This window comes from Eublepharis macularius, chromosome 7, assembly GCF_028583425.1.
Source record: "Eublepharis macularius isolate TG4126 chromosome 7, MPM_Emac_v1.0, whole genome shotgun sequence".
Taxonomy (NCBI): domain Eukaryota; kingdom Metazoa; phylum Chordata; class Lepidosauria; order Squamata; family Eublepharidae; genus Eublepharis; species Eublepharis macularius.
In genome coordinates, this window is record NC_072796.1 from 35264802 (window position 1) to 35281336 (window position 16535).

A 16535-nucleotide genomic window follows, 5' to 3' on the forward strand; every position below is an offset into this window, starting at 1 on the left:
CCCATTAATCATCTGTACTTGTTTATAACATGTTTACCCACTCTCAGAGCTGAGAGGATAAAATATAAATTGACACAAAGCATGTTGATTTCCTCAGATAAATGACATTATGTAAGAGTAAGTCCACTAAAAATCAATCTCAGACTTTGTGAGAAACCAGGGCTGTCTCACATGTTATGAAAATCCAATTTGTCCGGTTTCATGTTTGGCACACACAACATGGCTTTCCAGCATACATACTTGCTAAGGAGCAAAAGTATTCTTTCATTATATGCAATTTTGGCTAAGAATCTTATTTATAGTTTGGTGCATTGTCTGAACTGGCAAAAATTGGTTTGCAATAGCTGGCATCATAGACCACTATTTTAGTTAGGTATCACTAACCAAGTTTTGTTCTAACTCTGGTTTGCTGTTATGGCTGAACCATGGTTAGGGTTCACAGCTCTGCCCCCTCTGCTGAGCAATAGAAATAGGAATGATCTTATCAACTTATGAAACTGACATGAGGATGGGAAATAAAAGCAGAGAAGTAACTCTAAACCACAGTTTGTCTGTTTTCCACTTGGAACCTCAAACTATGGTTTGAACGGGCAGATTCAACGTTTGGAATGATGTCTGAACTGAGACTTAATGATCTACCTGAAAATTTCACATTTTTTCTGGCCGCAGTGTCAAATGGTCTGAAATATTTCCCAGGAACATATGTGTGGACTAAAAATTATTAGTGCGGAATATTATAGTTAGTATTTAATGGCTTGGATCCAATGGTTCCCTTCTGTTAAGACTTTCTGCAACAGAAAGATTTTCTTTGGAGGAAAAAGATTTAATGAAAGGGAGTCACTGGAGCAACATCCATTATTTTTACCTTAAACAGCTGACTCAGAGCCAAGCTAGAAGTGACTTCTTTCATGTGGAGAACACTTGATTGTTCTTGTAAGTTTACCTAGGAAGTGAAGTCGGAGACTCCTTCCCTTCTCTGTGAGAATTGCTGGCTGAAGAGCCAGAGAAAGCTGGCAGCAGCAGCAGGCAGCTATAGCAAATTGTTCATCCAGTCACAAGCCTACAAAGATCTTTGGGGGCGGGCAGCTGCTACTCTCTCCCAGGGCTGCCTGCTCCCGGGGAGCTGCTCTGGAGAAAGCCGCCACGTCAGTGAAGCTCCAGCCGCAGCGACAGCAGAGGGATCTGCTGCTGCTACTCTAACACGCCCTCACTCCAGTTTTTCTCCGGGAGCTCAGGAGCAGGGAAAGGGCATGTTAGACCAGCAGCAGTAGATCACTCTGCTGTCGCTGGGGCTGGAGCTTCACCAACGCAGCGGCTTTCTCCAGACCAGCTCCCTGGGAGTAGGCAGCCCGCAGGATGCCCTGGGAGAGAGTAGCAGCTGCCCGCCCCCAAACGATCTTTGGGGGCCCTCGTGTCCAGCAGGCTTGTGACTGGAGGAACGATTTGCAAAAACTGCTGCTGCTGGCTTTCTCTGGCTCTTCAGCCAGATTCTCACAGAGGGGAAGGAGTCTCCGACTTCACTTCCCGGGTAAACTTGCGAGAACAATCAAGTGTTCTCCACGTGAATGAAGTCACTTCTAGCCTGGCTCTCAAATAATCCAGCACCAATTTCTTTTCACTCCTTTTGTAATCTTGGGCTCAGCTAGATGAGAATGAGAGATCCCGGATCAAATCTCACAACAGTTTTAATTTTCTTTTTTTTAAAAAGTCATGGGAGACAAGACTTGGATTAGGGCCATAGCAGTGGAGAAGACAAGTTTAATTCTTCAATTTCTTGCTATTTCTCAAATAGAAATTACCTGACACCTGAGTTTCCAGATAAAGAAAAAATCTTCCTTACGGGCTGTCCTTTTTCCCTACCAAGCTTAAAAGCTGCTCAGGGGTAGGAAAAATGGTTTCTATCTGGGAAACAGCACAGGAAGAGTTAGCCCACCTCAGTGGCACAGGCCCAATTCAAACCCTGTTCCCATCCATGGCCTGGAGACTCAAAAAGATCGGGCACCCCTAATTTAGACTGTGAGGCCTCTGGGAGTGCAAGAAAACACAAAGAATTATTAATTCAATGCCAAGCTTCAAACAGTGCACAAAAATAACAGCCCCAGATGAAATATTAACCCCACCCAGAAAGGGAAAGTTCACTGTCCTACGACAGAGACAGCATATAGGAGAAAACGGACAATGTGATGCCCTCACATCATATGGGAGGAGAGACAAGAGGGAGGACTATATATGGGGGCTCTTGTTCAGCTCTAGTACAATGTTTGTTTGGTAATGTATCATTCTGACCTTCATATGGAAAACATTTTATACAACTGAAAAAAATAATTATTATTTTAAAAACTGGAATTCCACCAAGACGTTTGCAAAAGCAACCTAATATTTTGCATTAAGGGAATGGAAGAAATGCTTTCTTTAATGCAGTGTTCCCAAACACGATAGCTGTAGGCACTATAGTGTCTACTGATGGTTTTCCTGGTACCCATCATGTCTTTTCCAAAGCAAAGAACCAGTCCTGGCTTTCCTCCACTTCACTGAATCAGGAAGATGCTTCAGAAGATACTGTAAGGGGCATCCATTCTATCACAGAGGGATGCTTGGCATGCAACCTTCCAACACTGCAATCAGCCCCAGTACCCCATAGCAGCCATTTAGCAACTGGCCCTGGCCTGCATGGGAGCCATTTTACTGTGGCACTCACTCCCTGTTCACAAAGTATCCAAGAGTATCTCAAAGCTTCAGTGAGATTTGGGAGCCTTGCTTTAATGGATATAGATCAGTTATGGCTTTGCCCCACACTCTCCAAGCTTTGTCTTAGGTAGATCATTTCTTGCATTTATCATTTAATAACATTTACTATGTAATAATATTTTCAGTGTGCATTTATGTGTGGTAAGAGAGTCTAATGAAACACAAAACCCTGCAGAAGCGCAACTGGAAGAATGATTTCCCTTTACCTACATTCCATCTGGAAATGAGAGCCTCCAGACCTCGGCCAGGGAGTCACCACCACCCCAGCTGTGCCAGCATATTAAGCCTGACATACAGCATGGATCTGCCCTACTCCGAGAGGCACAATTTATATCCTGGTGCAATAAAAACAACAAATGGCCACCTATTGATAGACATGACAGCCTAAATAAAGAAGGGCCATTCCTTTGTTCATTTGCCTGACTTATGCAACCTAATTAGAAACTCAAATCACTTGCATGCTTTCGAAGAGTAAAATCACACACTTCTTTTAAAAGATCAATTAAAAATCCAAACATCATGAAATTTCAAACATTATTAACTGCACCCATTCTTAATGGCTTTCCCTTGATCAGTTTTAAAGACAGCATTTCTAGCAGTTTTGTTCTTTTCTGAACATTGCACAGCTACTTAAGAAGGCAACACTTATATTGTCTTTAAAATCAGGCAATTACTAACCTAAATTAGACAGTGGCTCCAACCCAGAGGAAAAAAATAGTTGTGCTTAAAAGTCCCATGAAATCATTCGAGTTAGTTCAGTGCAGCTTTTTCTGGCCTGAGGCCAGTTTCTAACTCTGCTATAAAAAAAACAATCATGTGAAGTGAGAGTACAATATTGAATACTGTCTGGAAAATTAGAAGAAACCTACCATAAAGAGCCTGCAAAATATAGCAGTAACAGCGCTGGACTAGGATCCATGGAAAATCTCTAGCTGGTCTTGGACCAGTCACTCACTACCTCAGCCTAAACTTAACCTCACAGGGTTGTTGTGAGGATAAAAGGGAAGGGGGAGAAAAATGGGTGGGATAAAAACGTACTTAATTCATTAATTTCTGGCTGTATATTACAAATTGTATTTCCAGCTTGAACTAAACTAATCTTTTCTCTTATTTTTAAATTCCAAAACTTTCTGAATAAGATTGGAGGCAGACAAGAGTATAATATTTTCATTAGAAAACTCTTCTTTGGCTGCTAGTTTTTATTACCTCGAAATCTGTGGTCAATATAATCTTTAAATGGACAACTGATAGCTTCTAAACTGACTCTCAGTATGATGATGTGGGCATAATTCTTTGCTTCTAGGGACCTAGCACGCAACAGCATTTTGACTGACAGCAGACAAGTTAACACAAGGAAGTCCTAGCTAAAACTCAGCTGTAACATGATACATCTGCCATCAACAACAAGGAATATAGCATACTGATGAGAGAGGACCTCAAAGTAAATCCCCAACTCCTGAACAAATTTAAATATCTCACAGGCAGCTCAGAAGTTACTCCGCGTGTAGTCAAGAAAGCAGGATTTTAAAAAAGCAAATGCATATTTTTTTTTAACCACTTGTCTTCTGTACACATACACACACTTGTGGATGGGGGCTGTTTACTAAGGTTTTTTTTAATCCCTCCTCCCCAGACTCCGCTCCATAACCTCTTGCTCACTTCTGCTCTGGCAGGCTGTCAGTGGATTCTTTGGGTGGTATTAACATAGTGCAGTGCATGAAACATACTCACTCGGAGATCTCGCTGTTGCTGCCATTCACTGAGCCAGCGTGTTGCTCATCTGGGCTTAAAATCCGGATCCCCAGGGACCTGAGAGCTCTCATCAGAATAGCTTCCATTGCCTCCACCGAAAGCTTCTCCAGAACAATAACACGGCACCGGCTAAGAAGTGCAGAATTGACCTGGAACGAAGGATTTTCTGTGGTTGCCCCAATCAGAGTCAAGGTCCCACACTCCACGTGAGGTAGGAAGGTGTCCTAGACATGGGAGGGAAACAGAAGAAATTGGTCCCCATCAGTGACAACTTGAGGCATCCCATGTAAGTACATTCTTTGATAACTGCAACTGCATTTTTATGGCTTTCACTTGTTCATATTCTACTGATGTAATGTTGACAGTTTATCTTGCTTAGCTCAGTAACAGCTTCATTCATTCCATTTAACCAGTGTATGTTTCAGGGGTCTCCTAAGTTATCCCCATCAAGAATCTGGAACAGTATTGTTAAAAAGCAATTATTTTCTGAAAGATGCCACTTATTTGTCCTTTTTTCTTCATTTTTTGGGTTGGAACGGGCCCCTCCTTATGTTAAACAGAGATAGGGAATTCTTAGGTATCTCTTCCTGTGCCCCCACCCCACAATGATGACCCTGAGTCAGGTACTATATAATTCTGATATTGGGTTCAAAACAACTTTTTCTTTTGAATTCATGATTATGAACCTTGAAATATTTAGTCAACATCCATCCACATTTAGTCATTCCATCCATATTTTATAGCTTCCCACTCTAGTTGGTGGCCATTTCCCTTGTCTTTAGGTTCACTTTCAGATGCAGGATTTTTTAATAATCAAAATGCAACGTATATAAAATAATGTTACAATTATGTTCTTAAAGCTGCTTCTCCCCAGAGGATAGATAAACATGCTTTTGCTGTGTTGATGGAGTAGGGGAGGGGACAGATACATTAAAATACTGCAGTACTCGCCAGATCTCATATTCCAAGCTTGTGATTTAAACCCGTCTACAATGCATTGCAAATCAAACTGTAATCTAGCTGCCAAACTCTAGAAATGAATTTTCAATACAGATCAAAAGAAATGTCATTTCTAGTTTTATTATGCAATATGTCCATATGCATTACAAGATCTGAGAATTGGAATTGGACCAGAGAGACCCAGAATCATGTCTCTGCTCAGCTGTGAATTCCCAAGGTAACCTTGCCCAGTCATGCTCTCTGAACTTAACCTACCTCACAGGACTCTAATAAAATGGAACTGCTCCCACCTGCCCCTGCATGCAATTCTGTGCTCCTTTGCAGAATAGCAAGAGAGAAAGAGACAAATTTGAATCCAAAGCAATATGGCTAAAAACAGATACTAAACAATACATTTCCAGTACATCCTACTGAAGATGAGCAAATACCTGCTGAGACTTATTGAAACGGTGTATTTCATCAATGAAGAGGATAGTTTTCCTTTTGAAGAGTCTCTTTTCATTTTGGGCTTGGGAGATAACTTCACGGACATCATTGGTTTTGGCACTTGTGGCTGATAATGTCACAAACCTTGCACCTTTCTTCTTGCTGCCTTTTGCTATAATATGTGCCAGCGTAGTCTGAAACAAAGAAATGAGCCAGCATATTGATTTTGCTTTGGGAACAGCAAACAGTAGGTTCAATGTAGTTGAGAGACGGAAAACACACTGAACAGAATTACTGCATTTGTATTGTGGAAAACAGGGTGCTGATTTCCCCCATTTCATTCTACTGGAAAGAAATTAGTACAATCATTGTAGTGTGGGGAAAGCCTTCCTGCTGAGAGCCACAAATTACTTTAACTCTTAAGTCCTGTAGGTTTTGGTTTTAATTGAATAGCAGACCCTTGTGCCATGTGGTAAGCTGGTTTAGAAAGCCCCCTTAGTTTCGAAAGCATTTCCCTTGTAGTAGAAAGTGCAGCTGTTTGAGAAAATAGTGAGAAAGCCAGTATCATATAAAGATTATTTTTATTAATTTAGATAGTGATACACCCCTGTTGTCTCAAATGGGGACCCAAAGAGATTTATAATAACATTTTCCTTTCCTCCATTTTATCCTCCCCATAACTCTGTGAGGTAGGTTAGGCTGAGAATGAATGACCCAAGGTTACCTATTAAGTTTCCATGGCAAAGTGAGGACTCAAACATGGGTCTTCCAGATTTTAGTCCAACACTCTAACCACAATACCAAGCAGGCTCTCAGATTAGTGTATTAGATTAGGTCTGGGCAGACCTGAGTTCAAACTCCCACTCTGCAATGAAGTTCAATGGCTGACCTTAGTTGCATGCTTTTAGACTAATCTACCTCACGTGCTGTTATGAGGATAAACTAGTGGTGAGAAAACCATATTTACTATCCTGAGTTCCTTGGAATGGCAGAATAAAGAGAGATAGGTAGATATAAAGTCATACAATCCCAAACCCCATATTCAGGCGCTCAGTTCTTTAAGCGCAGCCTTTATACAAGAAATAGCTTGATAATCAAGCTTAGGAGTTCTCCCATTTGGTGTTTATTTTATTAAGGGTTTTGTCTGCTAAGACAACTGCACATCACTAGTAGCTGATATTTTAAGAATATACTCAGAAGGAACTGAAACGTTTTTTTAAAAAAAATCTTTAAGAAGCATGTAAAACATCCAACGACTACCACATTGCTCCATATGAAGAATTGCTGAGTTTGTGTGTACGTTTTTAACCCCCAGTATTGCCATATAAGTATTAAGCATATCAATAGTGTATTTCAGAGACATAATTTTAATAGACATGAATCCTAAATGTGTGTGCATGCTCTGTTAAATGATTTCCTGGTTAACTAACACTTGGCCTACACAAACGAAATATAATACGTACACTTTATTGGCTGCCAGACAAACTGTTGATTTATCTTAAAGGGTGGTTATTTTGGTTTCCTCTCTCTGCCTTCTTGATAGGACACAATTATTTTGTGCCAGAAATTATTTATGGACAGTTTTGGGTAGTTCTTTTTGCAGGCTTGTACAGTCTGTGTTTTGTCAAGCCAAATGTAGCCACCAGCCACAAACTGTGGCCTGGCAATATTTTCCACCTCCAACGTTGGCAATCCCCCTCAACCACACACAAAGAGTTGTATTACATTCCTGGCAGATCACACCACCACACAAGGATGGTGAGTTGCATTTGAGATGGCTAGCCGTTAGCTGTGCATCTCTTCTGCAATATATGAAAACCATTTTAGGTAAAATATTGTGTTTGTAGCAAAAATGAATAAGTCAGTATCCTGAAGAAGACTGGATTACTTCAAAGGGTACCTCAAAGGGAAGACCTCCCTAGCCAACCTTTTGGAGTTATTCAGAACATAAACAAACAAGTCGATAACAGTGACCCAGTAGGCATTATATATGTGTGACTTACAAAAGGTACCTCTTGAGTAAGCTTAGCAGTCATGAGATGAAAGAATGGTACCTCTTGTGGATTAATAAATGGTTAAATGATAGGAAGCAGAGAGAAGGGATAAATGAAAGAAATAAGCAGTGGGGTCCCACAAGGATCGGTATTGGGGCTGGTGCTATTTAATTTGTTTTGTCATTAATACTTGGCTATTTGATCAACCATTTAATTGAATTGTATTATCCTGTACTTTAAATTACTGAACCTGTTTTGCTTATGACCTGTTGGTCTGTGAGCATGAAAGAAAGAATCTGAATCTAATTTGGTCATAAATGATCTGAAACTGTGGATGAGCAGTGGCCAAGTTTGCAGAGAACTTTTTCTCCCTTTCTCCAAATGCTAGAAGTTAGAGGTATTCAATGAAGTTGATCGGCTGCGGATTCAGGATAGACAAAAGGAGATACTTCTTCACAAAATGAGTGATTAAAATGCGGAATTCCCTGCCAGAGGGTGTGATGGCCACAGTCATAGATCGTTTCAAAAGCAGATTAGACAGATTCATGGAGAATAGGTCCATCAATGGCTACTAGCCATGGTGACTTAAAGGTACCTTGATATTCAGAGGCAGTAAATCTTTGAATACCAATGCCAGGGTGCAATATCAGGGGAAGGCATCTATGCCTTCCAGAGTAACTGGCCGGACACTGTGTGTAACAAGATGATCCAGCAGGGCTCTTCTTATGTACCTCCAGGCTACATTTTAAGTGGGTTTTTTTTGGTTTGATACACTAGTGTAAATCCTATGCTGTGTAAATTGAACGTGATCTAATCTTACTAATTATATCAAATGTTTTTCTTTTCTTGTGATATGGAGGCATCCTTTATTCTATGCAGAGAGAAATTTTTGGAAGGCAGCTCCTCTTCCTCTTCTTTTATATTTATATGCCACTTTTCTTCCCAAATAGAGACCCAAAGCATCTTGTATCATCATTCTCCTCCATTTTATCCTCATAACTACCATTCTGTGAGGTAGGTTAAGCAGGAAGAAAGTGATTGGCTCAAGGTCCCACTGCAAGCTTCCATGGAAGAGTAAATATGTGAACCAGGCCTCCCAGATTCCAGTCCAAAATCATTTTTTTTTAAAAAAAATAGAGAGAAGTGCATTGACATTGTGATACCACTCAAACAAGAATGTTTGGCAGGAGTACAGAGAGGGAAGAGATTTTCTGAGAGAAAGGCAGTTTTTCTTTTTCGTTCCCCTCATTAATACCTGCCAATGAATTCTACAAGCTGCAACAGCAGGAATCTGCTCAGAAAACTAGCTTACGTCGCCACCCAAGGAATCCTTTATAATATTGCATAATATTATAATATTGCTTAAAAGAAAGCAATGGACTGTGTAGATGGGGGGGGGAGCAGTCCACATAGCAATTGAAGAGAGTGATGGCAGAGCAGTGGGCAGAAATGAAGCAAAGAGGCAACAAGGAAGGGACAGATGCACTTCACAACTGCACAATAGCAGGGAGATGCTGCAAGTGGGGTTTTACCAAAAGCAGGAGACAACAGCCCTGGAAAGCAAGAGAAGAATTTCTTCCCCTCTTGTAATGCTAGAAATTGGAGCCATGCTATGTAACTAACTGTCAATAAATTCACAACAGATAGATGAAGTTCTATTTCACACAAGAAGCTGGCTTGTGAGACCCTGGAGACCTTCTGCCTGTCTGAAAAGGCAATATTGACCTTGATGGACCAAGAACTTGGTTCAGTATAAGGTAGCTTCGCCAACCAAACCTCCAAACTAGGCAGAATGCGAGTTATACCTGAAAGTTTTACGTTGTCTTTGTGCTATTAAAGAAAAAAAATCACTATAACCATGAAGGAAAAAAATCCAGGATGACAATATACACAACATGGGAATCTATCCCATTTTAATCCTGCCCTTCAACAGAGAAGTTCAGGGCAACATTCAAAGTTCATCTGTGTCTGTGTTATGTGCCATCAAGTCATTTCCTACTTATGCCAACCCTATGAATGAAAGACTTCCAAAACATCCTATCATGAACAGCCTTGCTCAGATCTTGCAAACTGTTGGCTTCCTTTATGGAGTCAAGCTAATTTTGAGTCTTCCTCTTTTTCTACAGCCATCTACTTTTCCTAGCATCATTGTCTTGTCCAATGAGTCTTGTGACCAAGTATGATAATCTCAGTTTTGTCATTTTAGCTTCTAGGGAGAATTCAGTTGAGTTGAGTTGATTCTACGGAGAATTCAGTTGAGTTGATCTAGAGCCCACTTATTCTTCTTTTTGGCTGTCCATGGTATTCATGAAACTCTCTTCCAGCACCAAATTTCAAATGAATCAACTATCTTCCTGTCAGCTTTCTTCACTGTCCAACTTTTACATCCATAGATTGTAATGGGGAATATTGTACTGTGGATTATCTTGATCTTGGTCTCCAAACTTCATTTAGGAGGATACTATCTGGATTCTGTGGAATAAAATGAGCTAGTGACTAAAGTGAAGAAAAAAGGCAACCAGGAAGTAACTCCAAAGCCTTTTCACTCATCAGCCAAAGTCGTCATTTATTCAAGGAACCACAGCCAGATAAACCCAAGTGGCACTAAGGGGGAGACATTCTTCAGCCAAACTGTAGGAATTTTCACTGCAACTGGTGTAAGAGAAACAGCTGTCAGGGCAGTAAGTGGTTTAGCAGTGGTCAGAGAAGTAGCAAGAAGTGTTTTGGAATGTGTGGAGATAGTGGGGAGGAGGCAGCAGCCATGCCATATTTTAGAATTTGACTCAAACAGCTTGATTAGATCCCCTTACAGCCAGCTCACAAGATCCAAGTCTACAAACCAGATACTACTCTTAGGATTCAGTGTCCTATGGCAGAGAAACCAACACAAGTCCTCTGGTGGTGGATGTACATCAGGGGAGGCCAAGGAGAAGAAAATAGGTGCCCAGCCCGATAGGCAGGTACATGGTCTGAGGTCTGGGAAGCCACAACAGTGGACTTACTTGTCAGTATAACCAGAATCAGGTATTTGATATTTCTGAATAAAACCACATTGTTTCATTCCTGTAATAAAAAGCAAGGCAACTCTGAAAGCACAGGAGTGATAGGATAAAGTTAGTATAATGCACTTTGTAGAAAAGCAGGCAAGTGGGAATTGCTACTGCAAAACAGCCTATCAAGCCCTGTTGCATCCAACATATGAGCATCTTTCTACAGGTCTACAAATGACCTATTAACAACAAAACAAATGACAGCGGGATAATGAAAAGGGAAACTTCGTGTTCTTAAAAACACTTTAATAAGGAACAGGAAAGCTGCTTCCCCCAGCTTTTTCCTCCAGTTGCTGATCTGACCCAGAAGGGAAGAGATCTCTGGCAGCTGGTGTGGGCAAGTGCTGACAGCCTAAACACTGCTTGAAAAGATATTCCAAAGATCAGGATTACTGCAGCAGGTGCTCTGAACCTGATCCTCTGCTAGATGGAGCTTCTGACTCACGGGGACAACTCAAAGGGGTAGCAGTTTGTTCCCTTGCTGGCAGTTATCTCCTTCTTCAGTAGTCTGGAGGAAAACTTGCCCAAAGTCGGAAAGTTGCGGCTAAAAGGAAGCCAGAAAAAAAACAACAAGTCCAGGTTCTAGACCAAAGTCTTCTAGGCGCTGAAAGGCAATTCGCCCATTCATATGCTTTCCTAGATGGCTATGGGACCAAGTGTCGACTTGCTGTGTGAATGAGCCAACACACAAAAGAGCAAACGCCACAGACCAGACCACAGGATGCTTTTCAGCACAGTCAGGTTAGGCATTCAGGAGACTCATCAAATGATGGAGAGCCAGTATTTGGTGTAGTGCTTAAGAGCACAGGACTCTAATCTGGAGAGCCGGGTTTGATTCCCCACTCCTCCACTTGAAGCCAGCTGGGGGAGCTTGGGCTAGTCACAGCTCTCTGGAGCTCTCTCAGCCCCACCCACCTCACAGGGTGTTTTGTTGTGGGGATAATAACAACATACTTTGTAAACCGCTCTGAGTGGGCATTATGTTGTCCTGAAGGGCGGTATATAAATCAAACGTTGTTGTTGTTGTTATTAAAACAAACGGATGCACATGAGTATACAAACCAGCTTCCTACTGGTCCTGGGAGAAGGAACAGGAGAAGCAGAATCCTTCCAGCTCATTTATAACATAGGTTGTTTTCCAAACAGTTTTGATCTTACAATTGGAAGACTCCTGTGGAATAAAGGAGCCACTGCTGCAACCCTTCAGGGACTGCAGAATTAGTCTTTCCTGGCTGGGGTTGACTTCTTTTGAAGGAGCACATTCACCACTTAGAACTACTGGTCATGTCAAGATTGTAGATGGAGGCACAGATCTCCTTAGTGCACATTAACCAACAGGCCCTTCCCTCAGAGGAAGGATTTTGGCCACAGCCATCTGTGCTCTGATCACATCCATATTCAGTTACTTGGTGCTGCCCTTAAAGAAGGTTCAAAACCTTCAACTGTCCAAGAACACAGTGCAGATCACTATCTGCCACCTCCTACAGGGAGCAAATTCTCTCAGTGTTGAAACACCTGCATGTGCTGCCTGTTCCAGTCCCCAGTGCTAGTTATTGTTCTTTAAACCTAAACCACATGGGACCTGGATACCTGAAAGGGCTGTATGCTTCTGAATGTACCCGCTGTCGGTGGAGATCTTTGGGATCTTGCATGCTCAGTCTAACCTGATTTTTGGAGCTGAGGTTGGTTTGTATCAGGAAAAGGGCCTTCTCAGTTGTGGTACCCTGGGTGTGGAATGTTCTTCCCTCAGATGGCCACCTGGCACTGAGCTTTTGCCACCAGGTGAAAGCAGTCATTGGCCCAGGGCCCTGTCCCCCCCCCCAAGACTTTGTCTTCCCCTCTTTTGTAAATTACCTTTGGACTTGTATAACCCACTAATTTTTAGATTTTTTAAAAAAAATCAGTACACTGTGTATTTAGATATTAGAAAAGATACGGAAGTACATAATGCTACCACAACTGACATTTGTTGGAATTTCAATGAGACCAGGAATATAGTTTCTTTATGATTTACTGTGGACAAAAATTATTTTTTTCATGGTTCAGTACCGATGCTTTAATTTGCAACTCAATCCCAAAGCATATTTGATCTTAAGAACATTCCACGATCAGAGGTTCTTACTGTAAGGTACAAATGCATGCAACTGCAACCTTAATTACATGCAACAGGTGTAAGGCATACTTGAGGTTTTCTAAACCAAATGCATAAATAGATTGTAAAAGGAGAGCATTTTTTAACTATATGATATACAGCAGATAGTGTTCAACATTCTGCCACTGTCACTCTTAAAAATAAACTGTTAGACTCTTTCCCAGTTACCCAACATGCTTCTATCTACCCAATCTTTGCCATGTTCCAGTCATTTTGTGGAACCCCTCCTTCCATCTTCATTTTCCAACACACAAACGTCCAAAGAAATCTAAGTTAAAAAGAAGTCTGTGCATTGATTTTGGAACCTGTGTAATGTTTGAAGTTATGTAATACATTACAAATAATGTCTAGTGGCTTTGTACTCCTCTAATGGACCATCCCTAGGAAAGTGGTGATTTTTGCTCCAGGTTGCCCGAGTGGCTAACTATACACATTATGCATATGCACATAACAGAGCTCCAATGCCATTTATTTGTAGATTTATTAAAGGAAAGCTATGAGCCAGTGTGGTGCAGCCGTTAGAGCTGCGTAGTACAAGTTTATGCAGAATTACACCCTTCTAAGTTCACTGACTTCAATGGACCTTCAATGGACCTAACCCTGCTTAAGGAGACAGTATCAGACTATGTTCAGAAAGATCCAGATTCAAATCTGGGATCTACTCTGCAGTGCTGGCAAAGGAAGAATATAAACTAAAGAAACGATGGTGAATGGTGATTATTCCTCCCCCAGCATTTTTCTGCTCCAAACCCACTTCCCCCCATTGCTTTTCTTTACAAGTGGCATGGGGGATATTACAAGATTTTGTGTATTTATCCCTGAATCACAAGTCAACTGATGAAGCAATTTATGACATTATTCTTGTTCTTCCAGGATTCTGCAAACTGTATCTCTCTAGAGGTGGAAAATGCACCTTCCATCTTACACAGAGTTTACAGAGACAGTATGGAAGAAGATGTTTCTGAACACAGAGCTAAGATTAAGACCAACTTAATCTTGCCCACTTTCCTGCTCCCCCTTAGAATGGAAAGAGGAAAGTATTCTCGGTGGTGGCCCCCACCTTGAAGAATGGCCAGCCTGAAGAAGTCCAGAGAGCTCCTACTCTCTTGGCTTTCTATAAACTTTGCGAAACTGAATTATTCAGGACGGCTTTTTCACTCAGATGCGCTGTAAGAAATGGCTCAGACAATTCTTTGGTAAAGGGACAGTGACTGTAGACTATACTACTGCATACTGTCTGTTGATGTAGATATGCTTCTACTGGATGGTTTCCATGTTGTTTAGTATGTCAAGTCAAATTACTTATATTTTGTTTCAGCAATGTTTCATCTCTATATTTGGAATTTGACATGTCTGGAATCCATAGCCTATTGTATTGTTTATTGAATGTCTCATACATTGAATGTCCCACACATTGATTGCATAAATACCATAAATATAACTTCTGGATAATCATGCACAGAATCAGAATGTCTCTTTGAATTCAATGAGACTTCCTCCACGTAAGCATAGCACTAAGGTATACTTAACTGAGGAAATATTATTCATTGCAGTTTTAAGCAAACAAACATACATGGGCCCAAGAACATTTTTCAACCAAACTTCACCAAATTTTCAGGGGACCTACTCCTGACTGTCCTCTAAAGACCCCCCAATTTTCAGGAAGATTGGAGCCCTGACCAAGATGCCCCCAACTACTCCGTTGTTTCCTATGGGGAAAAAGTCAAAGCTGACTTCTGTTGCAGAAACACATGGCAAGGCTGTCATGGCTAAGGCACACTCCCAAATGCAAGCTAAGATCATCCCAGAGAAATCCGAACATAACCAAACTGAAGCACAAGAATGAAATTCCCCTAGAAGCAAAGTGGAGCAGAGGGACTAACATCACATCAGAGAATCACGTCCATTGCACCCAAACCAAACAGAAGTATAGGACACTGTTGCAACTTAGCCCAACAGAACCAGTCTCATTCATGGCAACTGGGCACAGGGTTCAGCCAGTGGGGAACCACCACAGAACAGAACCAAGCAGTAATCAGGCACAAGCACAAGGCCTTCCCTTGTTTCTGTTTGCTTCTGATGGGGTCCAATCTTTGTGAAACTGGGGTGGGGGATCTTTAGAGAACAGTCATAAGTAGGTTCCCTCCAAATTTGGTGAAGTTTGGTTGAAAAATGACTCCCCCAGCCCATGAGATGGCACCCAGTGTGATTTTCCCATAGAAAACAACAGCCGAATTTTTCAGAAATAACTGAACTGAATTAGAGAATCAGTTTCAGGAGTTCCGAATCTGTCCTCAGATTCAGCACACCCGAGCACTAACTGAACTTGGGCTAGTCACATACTGTCAGTTTAACCTACTTCACAGGGTTGTTGCAAGGATAAAATGGAATATGTTGTAAACTACTTTGGGTCTCCGTCGAAGTAAAACAACAACTGCAGAGGCTACTAGACAGAAGATCCCCAAGCATCAGGTCTTCCGTTCTTTGTTTAAAATTGTTCATTCCACATTAAACTCCTAATTAAAGATTAACGTCCAACATGAAATTAAAGTTCAACACATTTATTACATCATACATTTTCACAAGCCACAACCCTCTTCGTCAAGTGCAATAAGAGAACTTGTTCACTGGAGAAGTCATCAGTGGCCCATCCATTGGTAACAATCAAGGGACCAATATCCCACCTCCCTTGGGGCTGCAGTTGTGCTGTATTTGATGACTACTTCTCATCACTAGCTGCTTTCTAAGCCCTGTAGGGGGTAGGCTAGGGAAACCACATTTATTACGGAGGGATTTAGCCAGCTGGGAAGAAGGCGGGGTTGCTAAATAGCCAAGAAAGTCGCTGCTGCATGCATTTCACAGCCCCCATTGCCAACATTCCCAAGATACCAACTGCAAAATCAATACTGTAGGATGGAGATACTCAAAACCAAGAAGCATCCTAGCTAACTATGAATTCTAGGCACGAGAAACGTGCATTGCAGCATCCTGGCTAGTCAATGGATATCCAATTCTACAAGAGATACAATTAGGAAAATAGAAAAGAGTCCAGTAGCACCTTTAAGATTAACCAACTTTACTGTAGCATAAGCTTTTGAGAACCACAGTTCTCTTCGTCAGAGAGACAGGCTAAAGTTCCCTATTACACTCCCAAAATACACTGTGTTTATCTATATCCTTGTCCATCTTCCATGATTGGAAACTAGGGGTAGGATAGAGGCTCACTCATTGGGGAGAATATGGTTCTGTGGCTGCAAATCATTAGTTTTCCCACAGATAAATGACCGAGGGGTTCCAAAAGCAGAGACAACTCCTGTCCTTTAAAAAGTGGCATTTACTCTCTTAGCATTCACACATTTAGTACATTTTTATCCCAACCTTTGTTCAACGGCCTCTGGGTGCCATATGTGGTTTTCCTGTCCATCATTTTATCCTCATGGCAACCCAATGAGG

General features: G+C 41.4%; 2 protein-coding genes across 4 annotated transcripts in view; one reads left to right on the forward strand and one right to left on the reverse strand.

Moving 5' to 3' along the window:
- The window catches only part of WRNIP1 (WRN helicase interacting protein 1), a 43504-nt gene that overhangs the window by 16397 nt on the left and 10572 nt on the right, over positions 1-16535 (reverse strand). For 2 of the 3 annotated variants that reach the window (XM_054985188.1, XM_054985186.1), the window contains 2 exons: positions 5889-6080; positions 4480-4724 (listed from right to left, as the gene is read on the reverse strand). In XM_054985188.1, the coding sequence (XP_054841163.1) occupies positions 4480-4724; positions 5889-6080 (437 nt within the window). The remainder of the gene's footprint in view (positions 1-4479; positions 4725-5888; positions 6081-16535) is intronic. The other variant, XM_054985187.1, reaches the window with a different exon arrangement.
- MYLK4 (myosin light chain kinase family member 4) overlaps positions 4633-16535 on the forward strand; it is a 115080-nt gene continuing 103177 nt past the window's right edge. Inside the window, exon 1 of the mRNA XM_054985185.1 lies at positions 4633-4786. Within this exon, the coding sequence (XP_054841160.1) occupies positions 4731-4786 (56 nt within the window). The 5' untranslated portion in view covers positions 4633-4730. The remainder of the gene's footprint in view (positions 4787-16535) is intronic.